This window comes from Belonocnema kinseyi, chromosome 2 (genome assembly GCF_010883055.1).
Source record: "Belonocnema kinseyi isolate 2016_QV_RU_SX_M_011 chromosome 2, B_treatae_v1, whole genome shotgun sequence".
NCBI classification, from domain to species: domain Eukaryota; kingdom Metazoa; phylum Arthropoda; class Insecta; order Hymenoptera; family Cynipidae; genus Belonocnema; species Belonocnema kinseyi.
The window spans coordinates 108,473,226-108,490,441 of record NC_046658.1 but is presented as its reverse complement, the minus strand read 5'-3'; the positions used below and the strand labels follow the sequence as shown (position 1 = coordinate 108,490,441).

The window sequence follows — 17,216 nt, the reverse complement described above, 5'->3', positions numbered from 1 at the left end:
ATATTTAATTGGAAAAGTTACATTTTTATTATAATTGTAAATATTCAACTGCAATGGTTGGATTTTGAACAAAGATAAGAATTTTGAACTGAAATTATAAATCTTCAACTGGAATAGTTACCAACAAGATGAATTTTCGAACACCAAAAATTATTTTCAAACGAGAAGATTAGTTTTCTAAAAAAAAAAACGATTTTTCAAACAAATAGTTGAATTTTAATTAAAAAGACCAATTTTGTACCAAACTGATAAATTTTCAAATAAAATTATGAATCTTCAACTGGAATAATTATATTTTAAATAAAAAATATGAATTTTCAACTAAAAAGACTAATCTTCAGCTAAAATAGTTGAATATTAAACCAAAAAGATTAATTTTCAATAAAATGCATGAATTTTCAAATAAAAATTATACATTTCCAAGCAAAAATTTTTATTTAAGAAAGTTAATGTTCAGTCAAAAAGATGAATTAAACAAAATATATATAAAATATTTAATTGGAACAGTTACATTTTCAGTTAAAATGATAAATCTTCAACTGGAATGTTTGAATTTTAAACAAAGAGATGAATTTTTAACTAAAATTATGAATCTTCAACTGGAATAGTTGAATATTAAACCAAAAAGATGCTCTTCAATAAAGACGACTATTTTCTACCAAAATCATGAATTTTCAACTAAACAAGATACTTTTTCAACAAAAAAGATAAATTTTTAACTAAAATGATGGAATATTCAATTGAAGTAGTTACATTTTCAGTTTTAAAATAACAAATTTAAAAAATTAGTTACATTTTGAAATGAAATGATGGAGTTTCAACTGAAATGTTGAATCTTCCACTGGAATAGTTCAATCGTAAATAAAAAGAGATAAAATTACAAATGAAATGATTAATCTTTATCTAGAATTATTGAATTTTCAACCAAAAAGATAAAGTTCTGACCATGAAGATTAATTTATAAAAAAAAACGCAATTTTAAAAGAAATAGATAACGTTTCAACCAAAAATATAATAGTTATATTTTTAATTAAAAAATTAATACTCAACCATAGAGATGAATTTTCAAATTAAATTAGGGAATATTCAATTAGAATAGTTACATTTTCATTTTAAAAAATCAAAAACGAAAAAAAAATGAAAATTAAACCAGTTTAACAAATAGTTAAATTTTCAGTAATAGAAATTGATTTTCCGCCAAAGAAAAAACGAATTTTGGATCAGAAAGATAATGACTGCTCAAACAAAAAGATTAATTTTATATAATTAAAGAACGAATTTTCAAGAAAATACATGAATTTTGAACCGGAGAATTGAATTTTCATCTAAAAACGATCAATTTGCAAAAAACAGAATAGTTAAATTTTCAGTTAAAAAAATAAATTTCAAACAAAAAAAAAAACAAATAATTTTCAATAAAATTTAAAATACAGTAATATAAAGCTACTTTGTTCAATGAAGAATCATTGTTATTTAAATTAAGATTGCAATTTAGACCAAAATTAAGCACGCTAACGAAAAAAACCCTGACTTAAACAAAAAATCCCTGATATTTCCAGGTTTTCCATGCAGGGTAGACGCCTTGTTTAAATATAAAAATACAAGAACTTTCAAAATAGATTAATTACCTGACAAAAGATTCCGTCTTTTTATTTCCCTCAGATTTCAAATCTGTTTCATCAACAGTATCTGCTCGACTTTCATCGATCGGCAAATAACTTTCAAAAGCCTTCATCAAAAATGGATTATCCGATATCGAAGCCTGATGCAGAATACTCTGATCGGCAATCTGAAAAAAGTGAGTCTGCACTTTTGGCACCACTATATCCGTCGTATCACAAGAAACATTGTATTTTGAAGATTCAGATGCTACTTCTCTGCGAAATTCCTCGTTTAAAGTTACTTTTCTTGCTGTAACAAAATATACTATTTAACAGAAAAATTTGCCTGTCTTCTTTAAACAAATCGACTAGTTTCTGCAAGTATTAACTTGAAAATCAACTTGCCATTTCGATCATTCATGGTGTCCCACATATCAGAGAGACGGTCCAAAGTAACAAGCAGTTCGATACTACGACCCATTTGGCAAACTTTTTGCAATAAAAGTTGCATTATTGGATCCTTTGCACATTTTTCGTCTAATTCTCTTACTGCGAATCTTTTGTACAACTTCCCTTCTTCTTGAGATCTTCTCTCCCTCTCTCTAAATAATTTAATTACAATTTATATAAATGAAAATATTAGCCAGGATGTTTAGCGATTCTTGGGAAAAAAATTCAAGGTGTTTTTCCAGGTCATAAGAAATCAAGTTTTTTACAGGTCTTATTTTTTTGTAAGTCGAATAATAAAATAAACATTTGTTATAGATTTAAAAAAATTAGCCATTGCTTTTTTTATTGACGCAAAAGAATTAGAATACGCCATGTTCACTGATTACCAAAATAAAAAAATAAGTTACGATGTTTTAATGATATTATACAAGTATACCATGATAAAATTCTACGAAATAGCGAATCATTTCATTTAGCAGGAATAAAAAAAACTACTTTGGACATAGCAAAATATGAACTTCATAAAATTCATTTTCTTTAAATTGTGCCACGTCCAAAGAACATTTAAAGTATTAAAGTAAATTTTAAAATCAACTCTAAAAAATTATCTACAGTCTTGTATTTTATTAAATGCTTGAGTAAAATAAATGATTAGGAATTTTTTGAATTTTTAGAAATATTAAAAATTGTACTTTAAAGGTTATTTTAAAATTCGATAATATTTTCCAAAATATCACTTAATCCTAGATGATGTCCAGCCTCAAAATAAAATTTTAAAATTCTTTACAAATTTTAGGTAATTAGTTCGTATATTAAAGAATATTACTAAAAACAAAAAACTGCGAATTCATAATCCAATATTTAAATACCTTTTTAAATTTAGTTAGTTTTTTTATCAGTCTTTTTACAATGATTACTCTCGAAACCTGGTAGTTCCCAAGTCTTTGAAGACTTTGAAATCGTTCAAAATTTTGTAAATCGTTTGAAATAATTATGAAATCTTTACAAAATTTACGAAATCTTTAAAATGAATTGAATTGAAGAATTGAAAATGCTTTTTTTTTGTTTGAAATAATAAAAAAAAAATAAATAAAATGTGTTGTATGGAAATTCGTTCTTTAATGCTATACGATTAATCTTCTCCTTTGAGCAATCATCATTTTTCTGGTTGAAAATTCGTTTTTTCTTTGGCGGAAAATTAATTTTTATTACTGAAAATTTAACTATTTGTTAAATTGGTTTAATTTTGATTTTGTTGTTGTTGATTTTTTACTAATAATATAACTATTCTAATTGAATATTCAATAATTTAAGTGGAAAATTCATCTCTACGTTTGAATATTAAATTTTAAATAAAAAATTTAACTATTACAATTTTGGCTGAAACATTATCTATTTCACTTAAAATTCCGTGTTTTTTTTTTTTCTTTAGAAATTAATCTTCATGGTTAGAACTTCATATTTTTTGTTGAAAATTCAATAATTCTAGATAAAGATTAATCATTTTAGTTGAAGATTCATCTCTTTGTTTAAAATTCAAACATTCCAGTTGAAGATTGATCATTTTAACTGAAAATGTAACTTTTCCATTTAAATATTTTATCACTTTATTTAAAAATTCAACCTTTTTCTGAACATAACGTTTTTTAACTGAAAATTTAACTTAACATTTTTTGTTTGGAAATGGGTTCAAAAATTCAACTTGTGCAAAATATTTCGAAGTCGTTTGAAATATTTAAAACCTTTTGAAATCTATGCCACATCTTTTGTATTCATTATAAAATCTTCCTTTGTAAATGCTTTTAAAATCGATGAGATATTTATGAAATCTTTTGAAGTCATTTGAAATTGTTGAAATATTGATGACATTTTTAAAAACCTTTTGAAATGTTTATAAAATCTTTTAAAATTATTTGAATTTTTTTGGACATAGTTGTAAAATCTTTCTACAATTTTTATAAATTTTTTAAAACCTTTAAATATCTAAAATCTTTTTAAATCTCTAAAAAAAAGTCGTTGTGAAATCATTAAAATCGTTGTGAAATATTTTTAAATCTCTGCAAAATGTTTGAAATCCTTGAAATCATTTAAATCTTTTTGAAATCTGTTTGAAATCTTTTGATGTCTTTGAAATCTTTCTAAAATCTTCCTTTGTGAAATGATTCGAAATCGTTTGATATCGTTGAAATAAATGGAATATTTACGAGATCTTTTGAAATCTTTCTGAAATCTATTGAAACTTTTTGTTTCTAATCTTTGATACCTTTTTAAATCGCTGTGAATTTTTTTTTAAATCTTTCAAACATTTTTCTTTGTGAAATATTTTTAAATAGTTCAAAATCTTTTTGAAATCTGTATAAAAACGTTAAAAATCAATGGAACATTTAGAATCTTTCTGAAAATTTCAAAATCTACTAAAATCTCTTAAAACCTTTCGAAATCTTATGAAACCTTTGTGAAATCTTTAAAATACATATACAATTGTTTAAAAACTGTGAAATCTTTGAAATCATTGAAATATTTTTTTTTTATCGAAATTCCAGTGAAATCTTTGAAAGTATTAAAATATTTGTGAAATCTTTCTAAAACCTTGCTTTTTGATACATACTAAAGTCGTAGAAATACGTATGGCATTTCTTATATCTTCTAAAATCGTTTGAAATCGTTGGAATATTTAAAATCTTTATTAAATCTTTTAAAATATTTTGAAATCTTTCGTAAATGTTTGTGAAATCTTAAAAATTTGTTACACACACCTTTTAACATTTTTTAAATTGAAAATTAAACCCAATAGCTGTATTGTACATTGAAATAAATACTTATTCAATTTAAATCTCTTGAAACCTTTTTGAGTGTTTCGAAATCTTTTGTAAAATGTTTATTTAATCTTTTTAAATGTTTCTTCAAAATGGGATGTTTCTTTAATAATGTATAATATAAATTTTTTTTATAATTTAAAAATGGATGTCTTAAAAGCAAAGAATAAAAATAATGATTCAAATTCAAGTTTCAAATACAAAATTAAAGGAGAATTGCGGGGTTTCAAGGTCGCTAGCTATCCTGAATTGTACCAAAAAATTACAAAGTATGAATATTTCTAGTACCTGACGATTACGAATTCTTCTCTCCAATCTTCGAGACGACCTTCGCTTAACCAAGCGTCTATTATATTTAAATAAACTGTAATAGCAGATAAATATAAATTCGCGCACATATTCGTCCTCTCGTGACTACTGGAATTTTGCATCTCATGGTAAAGAGTAGAAAGTAGTTTTGAAGTTCGAATCCAATTCGAACAAGTTTCCCAATTTGCGGTTACCGATTGATGAATTTCGTGGAGCATTCGGACAAAATTCAAATGCTTTCTTAACTCTTTCGAAATGGTGAGAAATGTATTCGAACCCTCTGCAATAAATTTAATTTTCTGATTGATATAAGAAGTTTTAGTCAATTATTATAATTCCATTCACAGAGAATATATAATAATCTAACCTTGTGCCATAAATTTTTGCTCTATTCTCACGACTTCTTCTTTCATCCTAAGCAAATATTGCTGCACTGCAGCATTGTAGGCTTCATAAGTCAAAGGCGGTTTTTGAATCTCTTCAGACTCAATACCTCGGGAATATAATTTTTTTCCAAACTCTTCAAGTTCATGAATTATCCCGAAGTAGTCGCAATAAGCTAGCAAAATACTTTTAAAAGATGCCTGTAAAATAACCGAATTTCTAGTGTGCACATTTTTTTAAAGTTCAATATTAATTCTAATTGTAATCAAACTTACGACAGTCAAACTTGGTATCGATATATTATCCCTAATCGAAAATTCGAGAGCATTTTGACTCTGAAATATTGCCATTGGCTCTTGCACATGAAACATCCATAATAATTCTCGGCAAACTTGATATTCGCTGAGAGTGCTAATTATGCACGGACTTTTTAGAGTATTCTTCCGCCTGAAAAATGATTGAATTATTCCAGCGATTTTGACTTCCTTTAAAAGAGAAAAGATTGATGATTTTTTGTTTTATTTTACCAAAATTCACAGAGAGTTGCACTCGGAACTTTACTGGTGTTTTGGTGCTGGTGCCAATCAAGTTCATTCCACCAAGAATGTTGAACATTAGTTGCCAGCCAATTTCTGGAGGCAAATTCGTCAGTTATACACTTCGATAATTTGTGTACCGTATGGTCCGTACTTTTAGCCTCGATAGGAATCAAATCTTTACTTGATAAAGGAATTTCTTGATCGGCTTTTGATGATTCGACGCCTTCTACTTCGTCATCTGACCAGTCCTGAGTTCAAATAGAAAAGATTATAATCAGAAATATTATCGTATAAAATAATCAGCAGGAATTATATCGACCCTCGGAAATAAAATCAAAGTTTCTAGCGATTCTGGGGAACAAAATTCAAGATCTTTTTTCAGGTTTTCCAAATGAGGGAATCAAACTTTTCCAGATAGACTTTTTTTACATCAAATAATGAAATAAAAGTTTGTTAGATGTAAAAAAATGAGCAATTCATTCTCTTATTGATAAATATTTTCAATGAAAGCAGAAGTATAAATAAACAAATTCTTAATAACGGACATCAGAAACCAAAATTCTTCAAAGGAGGGAAAATAAGGTGATTTTTCAAGAAAATAAGGAAATAATTGACAGTTGACTTTTAAAGGCGAAAAAAGAATAAAAAATAATTGCAACCAAGAAAGATAAATTTTCAATCAAATAATTGAATTATTATTGATTATTGATGATTTGGTTGAAAATATCTTTTTGGTTGTAAATTTAACTTTTCATGCTGATACTTCAATTGTTTTATAAAAAATTCGTCCTTTTGACTTCAAATTCAACTATTTGGCTGAAGATTGCCTATTTTCCTCTTTTTCCCGTATTTATAGAATTCATCTTTTCCCCCCTTGGAAATGTAAAACTTTACATGTGTTAAATAACCTTTTAATAATTATTGCCACATAAATGCGACCAAATTTGATATAACATTGTATTATTACAAATTGATTTTACCTCTAGCTTTAAAGGAAAAAAAACATTTTTAGTACCTAATTTTTTTTTTTTTTTTGCTTTGAACAAATCAACTTTTCAGTGCGGTCGTAGGCAAGGGAAATCCTGGAAATCAGGGAAAAGTCCGGAAATTTTGTCGTCAGTGAACCTTAGGGATTGTAAAAAGAATCTGATAAAAGGCAGGGAAAGGGCACTTGAATTAACTGAGAATTAGACTTTACAATTTTTTATTTCAAATTTTTGTATTCCATTTATAAAAGATTCTGTTATATTTTTAGTTAGAATTTTATTGTTTGGTTACAAATTCGAAAATTTTATTTAAAAGTCATCCCTTTTGGTTAAAAATTCCTCTTGTGCGTTGAAAACTCAACCATTTTGGTAGAAAATTAACTATTTTGGTGAGAATCCATATTTTGCTGTTGAAAATAAAAATGAATTTTTATTTGAAAAGTCAACTATTTTTTCGAAAACTTATCTTTTCGATTTAAAAATGTATCTCTTTTGATAGAAATACGATCTTTTTCGGCTATCAATAAAACTGGTTTAAATTAATCTTTTTTGGTTGATTCAACTATTTTGTTTCAAAGTTCCTCTTTTTTGGGTTAAATTAAACTTTTTTTAAATTAAAAATTAAAATCTTTTTTGGTTAACATATCAACTATTACATTATTCGTTGAGAATTCATTTTTTTGTTAAAAATTACAGTAATTAGTCGAACGTTGACCTACTTTGTTCAAAATTCATTTTTTATAGAAGATTTGTAATTTTAGTTGAAAGCTAATTTTGTTCTTGTTCATTCGTCTTTTTGATAGAAAATTAATATTTTCGGATTAAAAAATCGACTGCTTTGTCTTTTTTGTAGAAAACGAACCTTTTTGGTTTTGTTTGGTTGATAATTCATGTTTGTAGCTAGAAAATTAAACTATTTAATTAAAAATTCAAATATTGTGTTAAAAAACTAATTATTTTGTTGAAAATTCAACTCAGGTTCAAAAATGGAATATTTTGCTCTACATTTTTTTTGTTTAATAATAAGTAATATATTTTTTGTTGAGAATTCATCTTGCTGTTGGAAATTCAACTTTTCAGATGGCAAATTCGACTATTTTGTTGAAATTGCAACGATTTTGTTGAAAATTCAAATATTTCGTTAAAAAATCATATTTTTTGGTCGAAAATTCAACTGATTTGTTGAAAATTTGTCCTTTTGGGCTGAAAATTCACCTTTCTTCATTGAAAATTCAACACTCTGTTAATTTAATAAGATTATTTGGTTAAAAATTCATATTTTTTTAATCAGGATTCAACTATTTTCTTTAGAAATTAAATTTAAAATGGAAAATATTTTTTCATGGAAATATCTACTATTACATTATTCGTTGAGAATTCATTTATTTGTCGAAAATTCAAGTACTTTGTTGAAGGTTAACCAACTTTGTTAAAAAAATCCTGTTTTGTTGTAGAAGATTTATCATTTTAGTTGAAATTTTATCTCGTTGGTTAAATTTTAAAGTATTTGTTTGAAAATTCGTTTTTTAAAAATTCTTTTTGATAAATTAATATTTTCGGGTTGAAAAATCAACTGCTTTGTAGAAAATTCATCTTTTTGGTTGAAAAGTTAAGTTAGGTTAAAAAATCAGCTATTTGTTTAAAAAACTTTTATAGTTTGTTGAAAATTCGCCTTTTTCATAGAAAATGAATCTTCTTGTTTGAACATTCTTTTTTTGTTCTTAAGAATTCATGTTTGTAGCTAGAAAATTCAACTATTTAGTTAATAATTCAACTAGTGTGTTAAAAATTAATTATTTTATTGCAAAATTTTTGTTGTTTTTGAAATATTAATTATTACATTTTTTGTTGAGAATTAATCTTTCTGTTGTAGTTTCAACTTTCTCCCAACAAATGTAAATACTTGGTTCCAAATGCAACTGTTTTTGATTGAAGTTAATACTTTTGTCGAAAAAATCGACCATTTGTTTGAAAATTCATCTTTGTTCATTGAAAATTGAACGATTTGCTTGAAAATTCAAATATTTTGTTAAAAATAAAAATATTTCGTTGAAAAGTCCTCTTTTTGGTAAGCAATTCAACCATTCTGTTAAAAATTCGTCTATTCATGCAGAAAATTCATCAGCGAAAGAGTTTTTTTACACACAAAAAATCGTTCTATTATTTAAAAAACTGAAAAAATATTGTTTCCTTGGCTGAATTGAAAATATCGAACATTTCATTTGACATAACTCTGAGTAAAAAGCATTATCTACACTGAAATGTGTTATCAAATATTTTGTTTAAATCTTAATCCGCACGAAGTGAATTATGTTTTTATAATATGAATAAATCAATTTTGATACTGTATTTGCGCGTTTTAAAATTATATTAATTGAACTTTATTATGCTTGCTTTATAAAAATTATACTAAGTGGCTACAATATTTATTAATCTAATATTAAATCGAATAAGAATTGATATGTAAATGTGACTTACAGAATCGCTGGTGCTTTGGTAATTAGAAAAGAATTCGTCCTGGCCTTCTTTTAGATATCGTGCCCAGTCGATGCTTTCCGGTTTGTTATCGTCCGAAGGGACATTTGCGATTTGTTCCAAATTTGCCAGATCAGATTTGCTCGTATCGGTAGACAAATTGAATAAAAGAGATAAGAGGGACCATTGTAAATCATACTGCGGATGTCTCTCAAAATCGAAATTATTCAGGAACGAATCAACGAGTTCCTGAAACTTTTCCGCGATTTCGTACTTGGCATGAATTTGAAACTTTTTCACTACCTCGGAGATCTCTTTTCTCACTTGATGACCATTAACCGAGAGGTATCGATGATGTTTAATTTGGGAGAGAGCATAACGCTCACATAAAATGAATCCTTCTTCATCCTCCTTAGAAACATATTTTAATAGATAAGCGAGTTGTAATAATTTTCGTATGAAATTTTAATATGATTAATTAATAAAATAATAAAAGTGCTAAACTGTACCGAATTAGTCTTCAATTATAAAAATTGAGTATAAATAGGGTGACCAGATGGCTTGAATCCAATTTTACTAAGGGCACATTAGGGGTCGTTCATAAAGTAAATTAACAATTTGAGGGGACGTGGACCCGCCGAAAACTACTGCGCTTTCTGATGATAAATTTTGAGCAAGATAAACTGGGAATTCTTCCAAATATTTATGATTAAAAGTTAATTTTTTGTTTTTTAAAAGTCTACTATTATATTTTTGGTTCGACAATCTAATTGCTTGGTTAAAAATCCTACTTTTTGCTTGAAAATTTAATTATTTTGTTAAAAATGCAACTGTTTTCTTCAAAAGTCATATTTTTGGTAAAAAATCCAAACAATTTGTTAAAATTTGAAGTATTTTGTTAAAAATTCACTTTTTTCGTTGAAAAAAACCTCTGGCGGAAAGTCTAAATAAGAAATAAAGATTCATATTTTTCTTAGATATCGAACTCATTAAAATTTTGGATGAAAATTAATTTTTTTATCTGAAAACTTAACTATTTTATTTCTGATTGAAAAAGTGTCTTTTTTCAAATAAAAACTCAATTATGTGGTTGAAAATTCATCCTTTTGTAATTTTATTGAAAATGTGTCTTTTTTCGTAAAAAAATAATCCTTTTTGGTTAAAATTGCAACTGTTTGGTTAAAGATTCATCATGTTAGTCGAAGATTCAACTATTTAGTTTTAAACGAAATTTTGTATTGAAAATTAAACAGTTTTGTAGAAAATTCCACCAAGGCTTAAAAATTCAACAATTTGGTCGAAAATCTATTTGATTGAAAATTCACTTTTAGGTTGATAATGTACCTCTTCGGCCGAAATTTTAACTATTTTGGAAAAAAGTCAACTATTCAGTTACAAATTAAAATACATATTTGAAATTTCAACTATTTGGTAAAAAATTAATTAGTTTACAAAATTATACGTATTTTTGGGTCGAAAATTCAACAGTTTTGTAAAAAAGTTTAAAATGTAAAAAAATGTTACTTTTTTAGTTTTTGTTGAAAATTGATATTTTCTATTTGAAGATGCAAATATTTGGTTGAAAATTTCTACTTTGTGACCAAAAACGCAGCTTTTTGGTAGAAAATTCAACAATTTGATTGCAAATTCACCCTTCGATTAAAAATTCATATTTTTTGTTGAAAATTTAACTATTTGATTAAAAATTAAACTACTTTTTTGAAAATTTAACTGTTTAGCAGAAAATTAATTTAGTTAAACAAATAATATTTTAGGGTTGTAAATGTACAATGTAAAAAATCTAATTATTTCATTTTTTGTTGAAAATTGAACTTTTCTAATTGTTACTACAATTATTTGGTTGAAAATTCATGTGTTTTGTTGAAGATTTATCATTTTATTTTAAAAAATTAAAACTTTAACTGAAAATTTGACTATTCTGTTTTTTGTAAAAAATAAATTTCTTTGGTAGAAAATTGAACTATTTTGTTCATATTTATTTTTATTTTTAAAATTGAAAATTTAATGTATCGCTTAAAACTGCATTTTTTGTTTTAAGGCTTATCATTTTAACTAAAAATTTGTTTCTTCAACTAAAAATGGAACTATTCTATTTCTTGTGAAAAATTTTTTAATTTTTTTTCATAGAAATGTAATCTTATTGGTTGAAAACTCAGCTGTTATGTTGAAAATTCCACTCTTTTGTTGAAAATTTCTTATTTTCGTTTGAAAATTAGTCTGTTTTCGTTGAGGATTGAACTAATTTTGTAAAAATTTGTATTTTTTGGGTGAAATATTTTCTTGAAAATAATGAAAATTCCTTTTTCCTTGGTTAAAAATTAAATGTTTCAAATGAAAATTTCATTCTTTCAGTTTTTGTTGAAAATTGTTCAGGGAAAAGTCAGGGAATTTCGAAAATGGGATTTTGTAGCAATCCTGATGAAAAATCAGAACATCGCACGAAAAATGAGAAAATGAGGACCGCGATAGAAAAATTAGGAAATATCCTAATAAATAAGGAAGTTTGGTCAACCTAAGTATAAACAAATAAAATTGTTAAGGATAGAACATAACCTAAAAAAACTCACCTGAAAGCCGGTAATGCACTCAATTAAGAGTTTTAAGTCATTACGTATATCCTCTAATATTTTTGTACCCATATTTAATTATCTCCATATACGAATAATAACATTTCCACCCGATTTATTAAATAATAACACGATTAAAACACGGGAAACGCGACAGATAGACACGATTGACGTTTGTGCAACAAACATGAACTACCACAAGTTTCAAATCTTACCGGTAATTTTAACCGATGTCATTAAATGACCTATAAAATAAGAAATTTTCGGAAACTTTCTTCTTTTCACAATGATAAAAACACGTTGTTAGCTCTGGAAAGTAAGTAATTTAACATGAAAAGAAACCTTTTTATTTGTATTTTTCGTTTTTGTAATTGCAATCAATTGCAGTGTATTGCAGGTTATGGACGCGGTTGTGGAAATTAGAAATTAGGTTGTCGATATGGAATATAATTTGACAAACAGGTTTAATTGGGGTTTCTGCAAGAGTTTCTGATAGATTATAAACAGGATAGAAAGCGGTTGATATTTCTGTTTGTGGATTACGGTGGTTTTATTCATTCATGTGTTGATTTGAAGTTGAAAAATATGAAAAAAAGTTTGCGTAATGGCGATAACAGTTAACAGTATTACATATATACACAATTAATAGGTCCTAATAAAAAGAGAATCCAGAGATTTTCGGAGTTTTTGGACAATAAGAAGAAACAAAAGGAAGAGGCATGCCAAGGAATTTATGATACGATGGAGTTGAAGGTGTGGGTCGAGGGTATTCAACGCATTGTTTGTGGTGTCACAGAAACTACCACTTGTCAGGTGAATCATTTTTATTTATTTTATTCAATTATAGTATTTTTAGTCTAGAAGTAGGCGAAATGTATTTTTCTATTCAAATTGAGATCACATATCGTAAATGTTTTATATGGTACGATTTTTAGCAAGTTTTTTTGGGTTAAATTTGGTAGGTTCTAAATTTCGTTAGCATTATTCGCGGGCCTCAAATGATTTGGATGTTAATTGCCTTGAACACAATTTTCAAGCTTTGAAAACTTCCGATTTTATATTCAGAGTATCCACTAGTCAGGGAAAACCTGGAAGTCAGGGGAAATTCAAGGAAAAAGTTTGCGATTTTGAAAAAAGGCAAAAGCTTGTGAATTTCTGTGAGAAGTACTTTAAGGAATAGTGAAGGACAACCCGGGCTACACCACAATCACTTTGTTTTAAACCACTTTTGAGTCACTTTTTTAAGATAAAATAACTATAAACAGTTTTTTAAATAAAAAGGTCACCTATTTTTAAATTTTCTTGAATTCTTTTGAAATATTTTAGAGCATTTAAAATGATTCCTAGCATTTTGAACAAATTTAAATCATTTGAAGCCATTTCAAAGGATTTCGAAACATTTAGAGTATTTTTTTAAATGCCAAGTGAATGTTATGAGCTTTACAAAGTTTCAAGAGATTTCAAAGGATTTGAAATATTATAGAGTTTTTCAAAGGATCGCCAGAATTTTTGAATAGATTTAAATTATTTTGAAGGAATTCCAAAGGATTTTAACTTTTTTATATTATTTAAAAAAGTTCCCAGGAATTTTCAACAGCATTAAAAAAAATCTAATGAATTCAAAGCATTTATATGAAATTTTCAATTAATTTTAGTAATTTTATGTAATTTCAAAGGATTTGTAATATTTTATGATATCTTAAAAGATTCCCAGGGATTTTTGAAAGCTTTAAACAGTTTCAATTTGAAATATTTGAGGTTTTTCTAAAAATTTCCAAGACGTTTTTTAAGAGATTTACGAAGTTTTCAAGGGATTTTAAAAGATTTTTAATGATCTAAATGCTTTTGAAATATTGTAGGTGCTTTTGAAAACTTCAATAAATATTCAAGATCTTTACAAAATTGCAAGGGATTTCAAAGTATTTCAAAGGATTTGATATATTTTAAGGTATGTAGAAAGATTCCAATGCATTTTCAAGACATTTCCAAATTTTTAAGGGCTTTCAAAAGTTTCAAGAGATTTCATACGATTTTTAAAGGTCTTGAAATTCTTGTGGATATTTTTTAAGATGCCAAGAAATTTGGAATCAATTTCATAGATTTAATTAGGAGTTGAAAGGATTTGAAATATTTTAGGATATTTTAAAAGATTACAAAAAATTTTGAATAGAAAATTCAAGGGCAGTTTTAAAAGCTTTAAAAAGTTTCAAGGGCCTTCAAAATATTTGAAAGAATTGGACATATTTGAGGTTTTTCTAAAAATTTTCCAAGACGTTTTTAAGAGCTTTAAGAAGTTTTCAAGGGTTTTTAAAAGATTTTTCATGATTTAAACGAATTTGAAATATTGTAGGTCATTTTCAAAATTCAAAAAAATATTCAAGAGTTTTTAAAAATTGAAATGGTTTTCAAAATATTTCAAAGGATTTAAAAGTTTATAGAGTTTTTGGAAAAATTCCTAGGACTTCTCAAGAGCATTATAAAAATCAAGGGATTTCAAATGACTTGAAATGTTTGGGGATATTTTTAAAAAGTCCAACAAATTTTCAATAATTTTCAGTAATTTAATATGATTTCAAAGATTTTTTAATATCTTAGGGTATTTTAAAAGATTTCTAGGCTGGTGAAAGCTTTAAAAAGTTTCAGGTGATTTAAAACGATATTTGATGGATTTTCGAAAAATTACAAGGTATTTTTAAAAGCTTTACTAATTTTCACGAGCATTCAAAAGATTTCAAAGAATTTAAAACATTTGAGGTTTTTTTACATATTCCATGGCATTTTCAAGAGCTTTAAAAAGTTTCAAGGTATTGAAAAAGATTGGAAATTATTTTAAACGATTTGAAATTCTTGAATTATTTTAAAAATTCCAATAAATACTCAATAACTTTACAAAATTGCAAGGAATTTCAAAAGATTTCAAACAATTTAAAAGATTTTACAGTATTTAACAAATGATTTCAAAGGACTTCAGATATTTTATGGCATTATAAACGATTTCAAGGCAGTTTAAAAATATTTAAAAAGTTACAAAGGCTTTCAAAAGATTTACAATATTTTAGAATTTTTTAAGACTCCAAGGCATTTTAAAAAACTTCTAAAAGTTTTCAAGGAATTAAAAAAATTTTTAATGATGTAAAAGGACTTGAAGCATTGTAGGTGATTTTATAAATTTCAAGAAAAATTCAAGAACTTTAGGAAGTTTCAAGAAATTTAAAAATTTGCAAAGGATTTCATATATTTTAAGTTATTTTAAAAGGTTCCATTGCGTTTTCAAGATGTTTCAAACTTGTTGAGGGGTTTGGAACTATTGAAAAAGATTAAAAATATATCACGTGTTTTAAAATATTCCAAGAAATTTCCAATTGATTTAAATAATTGAAAGGGTTGTTAAAAAATTTGAAAGATTTTAGGGTATTTTAAAAAATTTCCAGGAATTTTGAAAAGTTTAAAATAATCACGAAAGATTTAAAAAGAATTTGAAATTTCCTATGGGGTTTTAATTAGATTTAATAATGAAAGTTATTCTAAAGAATGTTAGGGTATTTTAAAAATTCCAATAAAGATTTTAATAGTTTTAAAACATTTCAAGGAATTCAAAATTATTTCAAATTATTTGAAATGTTGTACAATATTTTTTAAAAATCCAAGAAGTTTCCAATTACTTTCAGTAATGCAATAGCATTTCAAAGCATTTAAAGTATCTTAGGGTATTTTAAAAGATTCCAAGGCAGTTGTAAAAGCTCTAAAAATTTTCAAGAGATTTTAAAAGATTTTAAAGGATTTTAAATATTTGAGTGTCTATAACAAAACTCGAAGCCATTTTAAGAACTCTAAAAAGTACCGAAATTTCATTTTATATATTTTCAACTATTTAAAAAGATTTTGATGCATTTTAAAGAGCTTTAAAAAGTTTCAAGGTATTTGAAAAGGTTTCAAAGGATTTAAAATATTTTAGGAGTTTTAAACCATTCAATTGAATTTTTAATTCATTTAAATAATATCAAAGGAATTTCAAAGAATTTTAAATATTCTAGAATATTTTCAAATACACTAAGCCACGTTTAAGAAATAAAAAAATTTCAAGAGATTTCCAAGGATTTTAATAATTTTAAGGGATTTGAAATATTTAATTTGAATGTAAAGAATTTTTTGAATCCTTTGAAATGCTCTTCAATTTTTTTAATTCATTTGAATTTCTCCAAATTCACTCAATTCAACTTAATTTATTTATTTTACTGAATTTGATTAATGTTTTCATACTTTTTAATTGTTTTAAATTCACTTGAATTTTGATTATATTCACCTTAGATTTTTCTGATTTTCATCGAGTTCTTCTTATTTCCCTTTGATTCCTATCAATTCAGTCCAATTTGACTTAAATCAATGACATTTCTTCCAATTAGTCTGAATTCTTTTGAATCTAACTTAAATTGTTTTAAATTCTTACAAATCGTATTTTTTTGAATACTTTTAAATTCAAAAGAACTTTAGTGACTTTTAGTCACTTTTTTTTGTTTAAATATGTCTTTTTTCACTGTCTTCAAGTAAATCAGGCTACGACAGCCCTGAGAATAACAAATAAAAAAAAATGAATGTATTTTAATTTAAAATTGTTTCATTGCCTTTATAAAAGATTCTATATTAAAAAATTTGCAAGGTTATAATTTTGGTCTTTAAATATTAATGATCAGGGAAATGAAAGATTTAAAAAAATATATGTCTTTCAGGATGTGGTTTATGCACTGGCACATGCCACGGCTCAAACCGGAAGATTCACCCTGATTGAACGCTGGCGAACTAGCGAGAGACTTCTCGCTCCTTATGAGAACCCTCTAAAGGTTTGTAAAAATAATTGAATATCATGGTGGCCGCTGGACCGGGAAACCTGGAAAACCAGGAATTTTATGAGACCGGGAAAAACCGGGAATTTAAAGTGAATTTATTTTTTGACCGGGAATTTTACAACATTTTTAGAATAAAAATGTTGTCTAGATTTGATTTCAAACGTTTTTTAAATAATTTGTTAAATTGTGATTTTTATAAATTTTTATATCATTCTATTTTATAT

The 17,216-nt window shown here is 25.8% G+C and overlaps 2 protein-coding genes across 3 annotated transcripts in view; one reads left to right on the top strand and one right to left on the bottom strand.

Annotated features, from left to right (window-relative positions):
* LOC117166889 (gamma-tubulin complex component 5) overlaps positions 1 to 12,335 on the bottom strand; it is an 18,909-nt gene extending 6,574 nt beyond the window's left edge. Inside the window, exons 1-8 of the mRNA XM_033351325.1 lie at positions 12,149 to 12,335; positions 9,564 to 9,971; positions 6,088 to 6,347; positions 5,836 to 6,007; positions 5,544 to 5,760; positions 5,156 to 5,456; positions 2,007 to 2,203; positions 1,629 to 1,926 (exon numbers count right to left, since the gene is read on the bottom strand). Of these exons, the coding sequence (XP_033207216.1) occupies positions 1,629 to 1,926; positions 2,007 to 2,203; positions 5,156 to 5,456; positions 5,544 to 5,760; positions 5,836 to 6,007; positions 6,088 to 6,347; positions 9,564 to 9,971; positions 12,149 to 12,220 (1,925 nt within the window). The 5' untranslated portion in view covers positions 12,221 to 12,335. The remainder of the gene's footprint in view (positions 1 to 1,628; positions 1,927 to 2,006; positions 2,204 to 5,155; positions 5,457 to 5,543; positions 5,761 to 5,835; positions 6,008 to 6,087; positions 6,348 to 9,563; positions 9,972 to 12,148) is intronic.
* LOC117166890 (ras association domain-containing protein 8) overlaps positions 1 to 17,216 on the top strand; it is a 35,157-nt gene that overhangs the window by 1,763 nt on the left and 16,178 nt on the right. The window contains exons 2-3 of one of the 2 annotated variants that reach the window (XM_033351327.1): positions 12,798 to 12,961; positions 16,876 to 16,986. In XM_033351327.1, the coding sequence (XP_033207218.1) occupies positions 12,890 to 12,961; positions 16,876 to 16,986 (183 nt within the window). In that variant the 5' untranslated portion in view covers positions 12,798 to 12,889. Of the gene's footprint in view, positions 1 to 12,534; positions 12,962 to 16,875; positions 16,987 to 17,216 lie in introns of those variants that run through there. The other variant, XM_033351326.1, reaches the window with a different exon arrangement.